The sequence below is a fragment of the Narcine bancroftii genome, chromosome 1 (assembly GCF_036971445.1).
Source record: "Narcine bancroftii isolate sNarBan1 chromosome 1, sNarBan1.hap1, whole genome shotgun sequence".
Lineage (NCBI taxonomy): Eukaryota > Metazoa > Chordata > Chondrichthyes > Torpediniformes > Narcinidae > Narcine > Narcine bancroftii.
Window position 1 is genome coordinate 355,525,798 of NC_091469.1, and position 13,946 is coordinate 355,539,743.

The window sequence follows — 13,946 nt, forward strand, 5'->3', positions numbered from 1 at the left end:
TTCTCAATTACTGAGAAGATAATGGCCAAGAGGCAATTTTCTCTTGCTGGATAATCTTGAACTAGAAGGCAGAGTTTTAGAATTGAGAAGAGGAAAATGTACTTTACCCTTGGATTGGAAGTTAGAAAGTGTTCTTGAAATTGAAACATGCTCAATAACCACATATGAGCTATTTTAAACAGACATGAGAAGCAATTCAGATTTCCTTTTATGTTCTTATCAAACACGAGAATAAATCGCATACAATATAATAATCCATCTGAAACTCATATCACCAGTCATCTGGGATGGGTGAACAGATAAAGCTTCCGATCTTTAATTATCAGTCTTTTAAACATGATTTTAAAAAAAAATGTTTATTTTGTTGTATTTCATCTTTTCCTCCTTTCCTTGGTGCCATTAAGCACAAACCTGGGATAAATTCAGCATCCTTTGTCAACTTTATTCAGAACAGTCTTGGTGTTCAACAGTGGTGATGACAACCATCTCCTGCTATTTTCCCTTTTTATGCCAATACAGTAAAACCCCTGTTATCTAGAATTTCAAGAAAAATGCAGCCTCAAACAAATGGCGACCAAAAAAAATAGCAAAATAGGTATAAAATACAGAAGTTTAAAATTGGCGCACTCGCTGTTAGTTTGCCAATCACGCAATATGCAGTCTCAAGCAAACGAAAAATTCACTTTCCCGGGATTTACCAATGCCCATATGTGCCAGAGGGGAAAACAGAAACATAGAAAATAGGTGTAGAGGTAGGCCATTTGGCCCTTCAAGCCTACACCACCATTTATTTTGATCATGGTAGATCATCCACTCAGTACCCTGTTCCAGCTCTCTCTCCATACCCCCTGATCCCCCTAGTCACAAGTACTAAATCTAACTCTCTCTTAACTATAGCTATGGAACTGGCCTCAATCACTTCCTGTGGCAGAGAATTCCATAAATTCACCACCCTCTGAGTGAAAAAATTATTCCTCATCTCAGTCCTAAAGGACTTCCCCTTTATCCTTAAACTGTGACCCCTGGTTCTAGACTTGCTCAACATTGGGAACAATCTTCCTGCATCTAGCCGGTCAAATCCCTTAAGAATTTTAAACATTTCTATTAAATCTCCTCTTAATCGTCTAAACTCCAGCGAGTACAAGCCCAGTCATTCTACCCTTTCTTCATATGCAAGTCCGGCCATCCCTAGTATCAATCTGGTCAACCTTTTCTGCACTCTCTCCATGGCAATGATGTCCTTCCTCAGATAAGGAGACCAAAACTGAACACAATACTCCAGGTGAGGTCTCATCAAGGCTCTATATAACTGCATCAATACCTCTCTGCTCCTGTACTCGAATCCTCTTGATATGAACGCCAACATACCATTTGCCTTTTTTTACTGCTTGCTGCACCTGCCTGCCCACTTTTAATGACTGATGCACAGCGACACCCAGATCTCTTTGCATCTCCCCTTTTCCTAATTGGATACCATTAAGATAGTATTCAGCCCTTCCATTCTTTCCTCCAAAGTGGATAACCACACATTTATCCACATTATAATGCATCTGTCATTCATTTGCCCACTCACCCAACCTGTCCAAGTCACCCTGCACACCCTTAACAGCCTCTACACAGCTTACAATTCTACCCAGCTTCGTGTCGTCTGCAAACTTGGAAATGCTGTTTTCTATTCCCTCATCTAAATCATTAATATATATCGTAAATAACTGGGGTCCGAGCACTGAGCCTTGTGGGACCCCACTAGTAACTGACTGCCATTCCGAAAAGTACCCATTTATTCCTACTCTTTGCTTCCTTTCTGTCAACTAATTCTCTATCCACCTCAATACCATATCCCCTATACTGTGTGCCTTAAGTTTGTATAGTAATCTCCTGTGTGGGACCTTATCAAAAGCCTTCTGAAAATCCAGGTAAACCACATCTACTGGTTCTCCCCTATCCACTCTACTAGTTACATCCTCAAAAAATTCAATAAGATTAGTCAGACACGATTTTCCCTTCATAAAACCATGTTGGCTCCGACCAATGAATTCACCACTTTCCAGATGTGCCGCAATCACATCTTTAATAACTGACTCTAACATTTTCCCCACTACCGATGTCAAGCTAACTGGTCTATAATTCCCTGATTTCTCTTACCCTCCCTTTTTAAAAAGTGGAGTTACATTAGCCACCCTCCAGTCCTCAGGAACTACTCCAGAATCTAAAGAGTTTTGAAAAATTATCAACAATGCATCCACTATTTCATGGGCTACTTCCTTTAGCACTCTGGGATGCAGACCATCTGGCCCTGGGGACTTGTCTGCCTTTAATCCCTTCAATTTATCCAACACAACCTCATAACTTACACTTATTTTCCCCAGTCCTTCCGTCACATTAGCCCCATGGTCCCCTATTATTTCCTGAAGATTATTCATATTTTCCCTAGTGAAGACCAAACTAAAGTAGTTATTTAATTGGTCTGCCATGTCCTTGTTCCCCATTACCAATTCACCTGTTTCTGACTGCAAGGGACCCACATTTGTCTTTACTAGTCTCTTTCTCTTTACATATTTATAAAAACTTTTGCAGTCATTTTTTATGTTCCCTGCCAACTTTCTCTCATAATCTCTTTTGCCTTTCCTGATTAATCCCTTTGTCTTCCTCTATAGAACTCTGAATTTCTCCCAATCCTCTGGTATTCTGTCTTTCCTGGCTAGTCTATATGTTTCCTCTTTACACTTGATACTCTCCCTGATTTCCCTGGTTATCCAAGGATGTACTACCCTCCTTGAGTTATTATTTTTTCAAACTGTGATGAACAAGCTCTCTATTTCATCCAGGTGATCCTTAAATGCTTGCCATTGCCTTTCTACAGTTAATCCTTTAAGGGTATGATCCAGTGATCACTGGGGCATCAGAGGTGGAGAGGGTAAGCAAATTTAAATTCCTGTAAGTCACTATCTTGCAGGACCTTTCCTGGACCCAACACATTAATGTCATTTTGTAGAAAGCACATCAGCGCTTCTACTTCCTCAGGAGTTTGCAGAGGTTTGGTATGACATCAAAAACCTTGGTAAACTTCTACAGGCATATAGTGGAAAGTGTGTTAACTGGCTGCATCAGGGCCTGTTACGGGGCCACCAACACCTCAGAGCAGAGAGCCCTGCAAAACATAGTGGACAAAGTCCAGTACATCACAGGCAAAACTCCCCCCCATCATCGAGAAAATCTACATGGAACACTGGCGTTTGTGAGCAGCATTTCTGCTTTTCTAAAGTAGATATTTGGCACTAACGATCAGTAGATATTCTGCCTGGCCATGAAAAAGAATCTCAGGTTTGTCTGTGAAGTCATACATGTAACAGGTACTCCCCGACTTACGACCATAATTCGGACCAAATAATTGGTCGTATCTCAGAATAGATGTATGACAGAATTGTGTATATTTGTTAAAAAAAATAAAATTAATGCAGTTTATGTTGTATTTGACAAACTATAACAGGGACTGGGCATACAAGAGCCAAAATATGCATACTTGCCTTGTTACTCGGCATCCTGGGGTCCGTACACTGGGTGCGGCCATCTTGATTTCTGTACACATGCGCGAGTCTTCGGTTGGCACATGTGTGGTGGGTTCACATACTGGAGTTAACTCTTGCGCATGCACCAACCGAAGTCCACTACGTGAACCACGCATGCACCAACTGAAGACTCACGTATGAGCACAGGAATCAAGATGGCCGCGCCCAGCCTATGGACCACAGGACGCAGACTAACAAGGTAAGTACGCACATTTTGGCTCTTAAATGCTCTGTAGTCCTGTTAGAGTTTGTTAAATATAAACCGTAAATTTTATCTCTTTTATTTTATTTAAATTTTTCCAGATATGTAATTAATAAATCATTACACGAGTGTTTAAATAGAAGAGAATTTCATTTGTTACATGATGGTTATAACCTTCCCTCCCTATCCCAATCCCCACCATCCTTATAAAAAAAATTATATATATAATAGATAATATATAGTAAAATAAAGTAATAAGGAAGAAAGAAATCGTATGATGCCTTGGATTGCCTGAAGTTTTGCTCTCCAACACATTGGAATCAAACTAATCTTATATGGTCATTTCATTTTAAGAAGGTTAACACAGGACTAGAGAGGCTGGAAGGACAATTCTACATATTTATACCTAATATTTTCATATATGGGCTCCAAATTTGTAAAAATATGAGATATTTATTTCTCAAATTAGATGTAATTTTTTCTAAAGGAATACAGCTTTCTATTTCTGCATTCCATCTTCCCATTCCAAAATGTGAATATGAATTCTAAGTCACTGCAATAAATTTTCTCACTCCTGCTATTTTAGCAAATTTGGTTTGATCAATTGATAATTTCAACTTGGGTCTTGTTCTTTCTATGTTCCCCAGTAAGAATAAATATGGGTTTTATGGGAATACTGTACCTATAACTTGTTCTAAAAAATTCCCTAAATCCGCCCAAAAGGTTTTCTACCTTAGAACATGACGAAGTTGAGTGTATTTTTTTTTCGGTCTTACGTGCAGATGGACTTAAATCGCATGGGTTGCAAGTTGGGGAATACCTGTACTTTGACAATAAACCGGAACTTTAACTTTGTTGATGGATGGTTATTAAAATATGGGAATTTGCCCACATTACCTGGAGTCTATCATTTTTCATTACAATATCACACAGCAAGTACTATGAGCAATAATTGTTGTTGCTTTCCCCATTTCTCTTTGGGTTAGTCACAGTCCGAGTTTTACAATGGGACCTTTGGCCCAAGCTGTCAACCCATGCTAGCTTTTCTGCATTCTGCCCATATGTCTAAACCATTCCCATCCACGTACTCGTCAAAGTGCCTTTTAGTCATTACAATTGTATGTGCCACAACCGCTTTCTCTGGCAACTCCTCCACATAGAGGCATTACAAATGATCTTCCATGAGTCAATAGATTTTGGCATGGTTCCTGAGGACTGGAAAATTCCAAAAGTCTTTCTGCTATTTAAAAAAGGAGGGAGGCAGCTGAAAGGAAGTTATGAACATGTTAGCCTAGCTTTGGTGGTGAACGATGTGGTTACGAAGTAGCTGAAAGCACATGACAAGATCGATCAAAGTTAGCATGGTTTCCTCAAGGGAAAACCTTGCCCGACAAACTTGACTGCAATTTTTTTGAGTAAACTACAAGCAGGCTATACAAAGGAGATGCAGTGGATAATGACCAAGACGGCACACGAGTTTGCCTGTCAGGTCCTTCTAAATCTTGCCCATCAAATCTTAAACCTATGCCCTCTAGTTTTAGACTCTCTTACCATGGTAAAAGACTATTTACCTTATCTACACAATTTATGATTTAATAACCCTCCACGAGGCTCCCCTCAACCTCTTCTGCTTCATCAAGTCCCAGCCTTTCATAATTCAAACCCACCAGTACCAGAAACTTACATATGAATGCAGGAACCTGGGGTGTTGGATGGTGCAGATCATTCTATGAATTAATTCTGTAATTCAGGAAGTAACTCTTCAGCCAATGGGAAGCAACATTTGAAAAAGATCCTGGCAATGATTTATTTAATATTCCCATGGCAAGCAACTCTGTCAATATCAGTTATATTTGTCTATTTTCAAGTGTCTGAAGTCTCCCTCATCCAGGAAGAGGATAACACAAGTTTGTAACTGGATTATCACTCCATTTTACAATTTAGCAACAAGCCTCAGCTGGATGCAAGAACAAGAGTATCCAGCCATTTATGATTTGCTGCAGAGAACAACGAATTACGATTTGACTGCACAGCTTACAGCTTTCTCTCAAGCCTGGTAACATCTTTTCCTTAATGGAAGCGATGGTAAATTCCATTTCAAGATTCAATTTATTGTCATTGTAATAAAACACTGTTAGATTACATGAAATTGCTTTTGCCTGTTGTAAGGCAAACAGATTTGGCATCAGCAGAAATTACCTGAAACGCCTCTTACAGTCACAGAAAGAGAGTCCCCCCAGAGTCACTGTGTCTGTAGATTCGCCTCCAGGGCTCTCACAGCCACAGTCTAGTCCAAACCATTGGCAATCCAAGCTCCAGATCTGAACCTCCGACACAGTCAGGAACTCTTCAGTGTCTTCGGCACCCCCTTGGATTCCGGTTCTGATACCTGGCACCTCTTCAGCCAGTTCCCAGCAGTCCATAGTCTGGCACCAGTCTCCCAACAGCAGTCTCCAGCAGCCCACACACATGCGCACACACACACGCACGCACGGTCTTTAAGCCACAGAGTCTCTTTGTTGGTCTGCCACCATGTTTGTTGTCCTGTGGGTCATCTCTCTGCTTCTCCTTCTCAGATGGGGGATGGTCTCCCCATTTTCTGGTGCTCTGCACCAGTCTTCCTCTTCCCTGGAGTCTGAAACACCTCATGGCTGCTGCCGATCAGAGGCACCACCATTTTGGGTGCAGATTCCGTGGTCTCGGGATTTTAAATAAAACAACTGTGGGCTCCTTTAACTTCGGTTGAAAGTCTGTGCGGAGCTGACGGCAAATGACTGGGTGGTTGGACACTACTGGAGCTCTGCATCTCTGCTGCTCATAGGTCCGCACCAGCAGCAGCGCTGCCATTAGTGTTTCCAGCAGTGCCACCATTTCTGCAATGCGAGGATCAACTAATTGCTGATAATGATGACGACGTCAAGGGTAATTAGTTTATCATCATATATGCATTGTCCAATGTACAAATGCACCAAAATTCTTTCTTGCTGTAGCTAAACATAACTTGGTGGAAAAAAAACCACACAAAAGCTCCAAAATAATGACCTAGTTCCTCAAAGGTGACTTTGCAGTAATGTGGACAATTTTGTTTAGTGTCAGAGCAGTTCATGATTAGTTCAAGAGCCTGAGAGCTGCTGGAAAGAAACTGCATTTGATCCTAGAGCTTCTGCATCTTCTGCCTCAAGGTTGCAATGATAAAAGGTTATGATTTGAATCATGGGAGTTCTTTATAAAGTTGGCTGCCTTCTTGAGAGAGTGCTGCACATAGATGCATTCAATGGATGGGAGGTCAGAGCCTCTGATTGACCTGCTACATTTTTTCTTTCTGGATCTCATAATCCAGTTCCCAATGCAGCTCAAATGTCATCTAACAATAGAGCCTCAAATTCATATTACAGAAATTGTCATGGGCTCTGCATACTACATTGTAGTTATATCACTGCCATCTTGACAAAGTCTTTGGTGTAGCCCATCGGTAAGCTAGTCTACCGGCACAGTTTCTTCTTCTTCACAGTACCAGCAGCCCAGAGTTAATCCTGATCCGCAGTTCTGACAACAGAGTTTAAAGGTCACCTTGTGATTGTGTGGGCTTTCCTCTGTGTTTTCTGGTTTCCTGCCACATCATAAAAACACGGGTTGGTAGGTTTAATGGGCCACTGTAAATTGATTGTAGTTGTTGAGAAATAGGCTTGGGGGTGCGGGGGGGGTGGTGGTGTGGAGTGAAGAGCTGACAGGATTGTCAGGAACAAAATGTAATTCATCTCAGATGAGCACAAATGATGTTTATTGATTAGTAGGGATTTGGTGGCTTGAAGTTTCTCTCTCTGTATTGTATGACTCGAATATCCAAAGTGCCACATGAGATTGCAGATGACAAAAATTGACAATTCAAGCTCAAGCTTGTGGCAGAGGGGTTGGTAGAAATGAGACTGGCACAAGCACATGACAGGCACCAAATGTGCAAAAGCTTATTTCTATGCCTCAATTTTTCTAATGACCATCCCCAATTACCCTTTGGAAACTGATGTAGAGCTATCTTCTTAAACTGCTCAATGGGTGTGGTAAATCTATTAATCTGATGTTGAATGGCAAGTGTAGAATTTTGCCCCAGCGTCAATGGAGAAGTCACAAGTTCAAATTTGTGAGCGTAACATCAGTGGTGGACAAGTTTGTGGAAGTGATTCTAAGATGCAGGATCTATTTGCATTTGTCAAGGCAAGGATTGATCAGGGATAGTCAACGTTGTTTTATGCATTGTAGCTTGTGTCTCATGAACTTAACTGAGTCTTTTTGAAGAGGTGACTGATAAGATTCATGAGGGCAGTTGACTACAAGGCCTTTGACAAGGACCCACATGATTAGCTGATTGGAAGGTCAGATTGTATGAGATCCAGTACGAAATGGCTAATTGTATACAGATATGGCTGGATGGTAAGAGACAGAGGAAGTAGTGGAGGGCTGTTTCACATATGACAAGTCTGAGAAAATGTTGAGCTGCAGGGATCACTGCTTGGTCCATTATTCACTGGCTTCTTTGGTCAGGGAACTGAGTACAGAAGCAGAAATGTCATGTTCTCATTGTACAACGTGTTGGTGAGATGGCATGCCCAGCAGTTGAAAACATCTTATTAAATTGGAATGGGTGCAAGAAAGATTCACAACAATGTTACTGGGAGGCTTGAATTATAAAAGGTTAGGACTTTGCTCTCTGGAGCATTGGATTTGAAGAGGAGCCTTGGTATAGATCTATGAAATGCTGAGGAGCATGGATCAGGTAAACAGCCATCGTCTTTTTCCCAGGGAAGGAGAATCTCAAACTAGAGCTGAGAGGAAAAAAGCTTTAAAGGGACACTTCAGCCTTTTTAAATAAAGGTGTTACATTTGCCACTTTGCTAATGACGATGCAAATATCTCTGCCAAGGTTCCTGCAATTTTTTTTTCAAGCTTCCCAAACCTGAAGGTACACATGAACAGGCCTCAGGGATTTATCTCCCTTTTAAGACCCACAGCACCTCCTCTTCTGCAAGGTGGATACTCCTCAAGCCGTCACTGTTTCCTTAGTTCCTTGCATCCATATCTTTCTCCATGATAAATACAGATGAGAGGTACTTGTTTTGGACTTCACCCTTCTATGGCTCCTCAAACAGACAATCTTGCTGATCTTTAAGAGCCTTATTCTTTCTTTAGTTACTTTTTTGCCTTTAAAGCTGCTTGTAATATTTCTTATAATTTATCTTGACCTTATCTGCCAGAGCTATCTCACATCTCTCCCTCACATCTCTTATGTAAACTCCTCTATGTTGCTGAAAGAATATCTAAAACTGATGTAGGGCTCCTTTTTCTTGACAAGTCCTCAATCTCTCTGGTCATCCAATGTTCCCTAAATTACCAGCCGTTCTCAGAACTGACAGGAACATGCTTTCCCTGAAATTTTCCTCTTGTGAAAGCTTCCCACTTGTCACATTCCCCCTTTACATGCAAACAGCCCATCCCAGTTGATCATTGCAAGATTATGTCTAATACCATAAAAATTTGTTTTTCCCCAATTTAGGATGGGAACTCCTGAACCAGTCTCAACTTTATTCATAACTATTTTCAAATTAATGGTCACTGGCTCTAAAGTGCTTTCCTACCAACACCTCAGTCACTATCCTGCCATTCATCTCAAGAGGAGATCCACTGTTTCACCCTCTATTGTTTGAGAAAATTCTCTTGGAGCCATTTCATAAATTCTCCCCCATCCAAATCTTTTGTATTATGGGACTCAGTCGATAAGAGGGAAGTTGCAATCACCAAATATTATGATCCTATTATTCTTATAGTTTTCTGTGATCTCCTTCCACCCTCTAATTCCAGTGACTATTGTGCTATATAGTGATCAAAGGAAAAAATAGATACAAGCAGATCAGTGGACATCAAGAACACTAAAATGAAGAATTAACAACTCGTATTATTGCAAGATGTTGCTTTCTTCCCACCAACTTTAACTGCTTTACAAACTGAGAAAATATTAAATAGAATTTGCTTTTAAATGTATTTTTGCTAACCTTGTAATCACAGTAATATTGGCACGGAGCCTCTTCATCATCCTTTGCTCCTGGTGCAATCGATTCATAGGTCTCAAGAAATTGCAAATCAACACCAGCCAGCGGGTGGGAAACCCTGAGATCGTCTTTTGAGATGTTATTGTCTACACCATTCACTGAACATGTTAGTGATCGTCGCTGGCTTTTGATGGCATCAGCAAACTGCTCTTGCACTCCTCCAAATGTCCTATGAACAGGTTAAATTGCATTAATGAAGGTGACAACTCTGTTCCATAAATTAAAAACAATAATTTCTCAAACATTTAGAAAGGGAGATAATTAATTTAAGTGGGTAAAATTTTCTGACAAGCCTAATTTTATGAGAAGATCATGGAGAAGACAGAGCATTTCAAGCAAGCTCGAGATAGCTGGACTGGTTGATGCAAGTATGCAGGAAAGATAACTAAATTATCCAGAGCACAGAATGAAAACAAAATGGTCATGACAGAACTGCACAAAGCAGTAGTTTGTTCACAGGACTCTGACTTGTGCACTTTATTGATTTTCTCTTTGGTCTCTCTGAATTGCACAGTTAGTTTGTTTATATTTATGATATTTAGTTTTTTGTTTGTTTACATGTTTAAGCTGTGTACATTTTTTTAAACTACCCATTAGGGGTAATTCTGCTGTGCCCGCAGGACAAAGAATCTCAGGGTTGTATGTGATGTCATGTATGTACACTGACGATAATCTGAAAGAGTACAGTATAGAAATGGATCACCATAGCATTTGAAATGTGATGGGACCAGCAGAAATTTACAAAAAATGATTTTACATCCCAATGAAGGTCTGTTCTGAATGTTCTGAAGATCAACCAGGTTGAGTGAAATCAAACTGGTGTTTGGAACCACCAATCTTAAACATATTATGGATTAATGTGGCTTTCCAACAAGTGTGGAACAAGCTGAGCAGGAGATGCTGGTACATCTGACACTCTTCTCCATTATTGGGCTTCACGTGGAGTTGAAGCAAGATCAGGTTGTGCTGCAATTCTCCAGCACAACATGGAAGAAACCCCATGTGTCATCCTGCACTTATCAGACTTGGCACAGGATGGAAACCTGGGAGGATACCCAAAATAGTAAAGGAAAGATAAATACAGATCTTATATTTTAAAAGATATTAGAACTATTATTGGCTGATCAGAGATGTGTGAAAGATTTCATAAAACCTCAGACTTTATTAGGTTTGCAAAGTTCCAACCTCAACCAGAAGCCTTCAGGACATTCCATGGATACAGAACATCAATGGAACTGCCTCACATTTCTGCAGATTGGGGTCTAACCCTGACAATGATGCTGTTGTAAGGAGTCAGCGTGCTCTGCAAAGTAGGTTTCAACTGGGTGCAGTAATTTCATCCTGAATCTCAAAGATATGTTGCAGGTTAAGTGGCTAAATGGCAAAATATAAATCAGAGAAGAGATGATCGCCACGTGAAAGATAATAAATTACTATGAGATAAGTTAGCACAACATTACAGCACCTGCTCTCCATCTGACCTCGATGCGTTTACTCCTGGTGCTCCAGCTTCCTCCCACCCTCCAAAAACGTACGGAGTTTTGTAGGTTAATTGGTGTATTTGGGCAGCACGGGCTTGTGGGCTGGAAGTTTGAAAGGGTTTGCTACTATGGCCCTCTTAATGTAAAAAATCTAAGAGAAATTAAGAGTGGAATTCATGGTGCTGCTCAGCTGGGAATCAGCATGGACCCAATGGCCTCCTTCTGTGTTACAAGTTAATGAAAAATATTGCCAGTTGAGCTTCAGCCATCACCTAGGTTTTACCACATAAATGTGACTCTCACATGAATAGATCCAAGGTTAACTGAGCATGTGGAGAGGCCAACTCTAGTGGAGCAACCCATCAACCTTACTCAATTTATTTCTAAGTGCCTCATTCTTTTGCTAGAAAATGGCAGCCCTGCTGCTGCTGCAGATCCACAGAGAGTGGTGACATAGCACTCACGCGGGGTCCAACTGCCCAGTCTGACTATCAGCTTTAATCGGCCTGTTATAGGTGCTTTATTTAAAATCCCGTGATGGTGGGGTCTGTAACCCAAGATGGCCCTGTCTAAGATCAGCAGCAGCCACAAGGGGTGGTCAGACTCCGGGGAAGCAGATGACAGGTGAAGGGCACCAGAAATCAGGGAGACCACCATCCCCCCCCCCCACCCCCTATCTGAGAAGAAGGAGAAGCAAAGATGACCCAAGGGATGGTGTTCACGATGTCGCAACAGTGAGGGCTTCTCTTCTCTCTTTGGCTTGGCTTCGCGGACGAAGATTTATGGAGGGGGTAAAAAGTCCACGTCAGCTGCAGGCTCGTTTGTGGCTGACAAGTCCGATGCGGGACAGGCAGACACGGTTGCAGCGGTTGCAGGGGAAAATTGGTTGGTTGGGGTTAGGTGTTTGGTTTTTCCTCCTTTGCCTTTTGTCAGTGAGGTGTCTTCTGCAGTTGAGGAATACACAAGCAGCGGGCTGTTGGTGATTTGAGGATAGGAACCGAGGCAGGCTGTGGGCTTCTGGAGACTGGCTGAAGTGGTAGCAGTATTGGAACTGGGAGAGAGGGAAGAGGACACTGAAAGATTTCTAATCGTGTCAGAGGTCCACATCTGGAGCTTGGGTTGCTGATGGTTTGGACTGGACTGTGTGGCTGCGGAGGCTGCGAGAGCGTAGGAGGCGAATCCACGGACACTTGGAGATTCAGGGGTTGGGGGGTAACTTTCTTTTGCTTCTCTTTGTCTGACTGTTAGACGCGCTTCAGGCAAATGCTGTCGATAGCAAATCTGTCTGCCATAAGGCAGACAAAAGGCAATTTCGTGTAATATGACACTGTTTTTATTACATGGTAATAAATTGAATTTTGAAGATTCAGAAGTTGGCCCAGAGCTTGCTGGAATATAACTTGCAGCACACATTGAAACCTAATGTAATGATGTAGGTTTAAGAAGGAACATCAGAAAAAAAATCTCCTGGGAAGTCATGATCATAGTATGACAGTATGACATAATTTTGTACCCAGTGAGTACAAAACAAGCAACTTTAATAGAATTAAAAAGGAATGAGGATTGGGGGTTAGGTGAAAGAAAATGGTCCAATATATCAGCCGGAAAGACAACATGCAAACATCCAAAGACACAATTCATAACACTCATGAATTTATGTGGTAAAGGAGGAATGTTTCAAAGAAGGAATTAACCAAGACTGCTGGAGAAACTCAGCAAATCAACCATCATCAGTGGAGAAAAAAAATGGTCAATGTTTGGAGCCTAAACACTTTATTTAGCTCCTCCGCATTGTTGATATCAAGTAGAGACAAGGCAACGGATTCGCTCTATCTGTCATGGCCATCCCAATCTCCCGACTGCATGTCATCTTAAGAGGCTTCTCCACTGCTACAGACCAGTCAAATGCAAGTTGAAATAACAAAATTGAAATAAAATCTCATGCTTTGATCAGTAGCTTGCAAGCCAATAGTATGAGCACTGAATTTGCTAATTTCAGATTACCTACATTCCCAGTTTTCTTCTTCATCACATATGCATCTGTCAACCTAGGGTTATTCATCAATACCAATATGCTGGAGGAACTCAGTGGATCCATCAGTAATGGGAGAGAAAGAATTATCAATGGTTGGAACTCATCAAGGATTTAGTGTAGAGGAGAGATAGATAGTAAAATGTGGACAGTGTAGGAGGCGGTGGAAGGATGACAATCCAGGGCACTTAATCCCTCCAAACAGGGAGTGGTCCCTTGGCCTTCACCTCTTACCACACCAGCATCCACTTTTAGCACATCACCTTTTGTCATTTCTATCTGGAATAACTGGACTCCTCCTCCAGCCACAACTACCTCTCCACACCCCTTTCTGTATTCCGCAAGGATCGTTCACTCTGTGACTCCTTGTCCACTCATCCCTCCCTACCCACCTCTCTGTCCATTCACTTTATTTGGACTTGCACAAGGTCCCACATAAAAAGTGAATTTGCAAGTGACAGTGGTGTTGGTAGTAACACATTAGCATTCACAGTCTTGTGATTAACTAGGAGGAAGTACTTAGGAAAGACAGATTTTAATGCACAAAAATGCACAAAAACT

General features: G+C 41.3%; 1 protein-coding gene across 1 annotated transcript in view; it reads right to left on the bottom strand.

The window, feature by feature from the left end:
- LOC138749851 (tyrosine-protein phosphatase non-receptor type 3-like) overlaps positions 1 to 13,946 on the bottom strand; it is a 204,083-nt gene that overhangs the window by 55,966 nt on the left and 134,171 nt on the right. Inside the window, exon 16 of the mRNA XM_069911805.1 lies at positions 9,816 to 10,041. Coding sequence (XP_069767906.1) covers positions 9,816 to 10,041 — 226 coding nt within the window. The remainder of the gene's footprint in view (positions 1 to 9,815; positions 10,042 to 13,946) is intronic.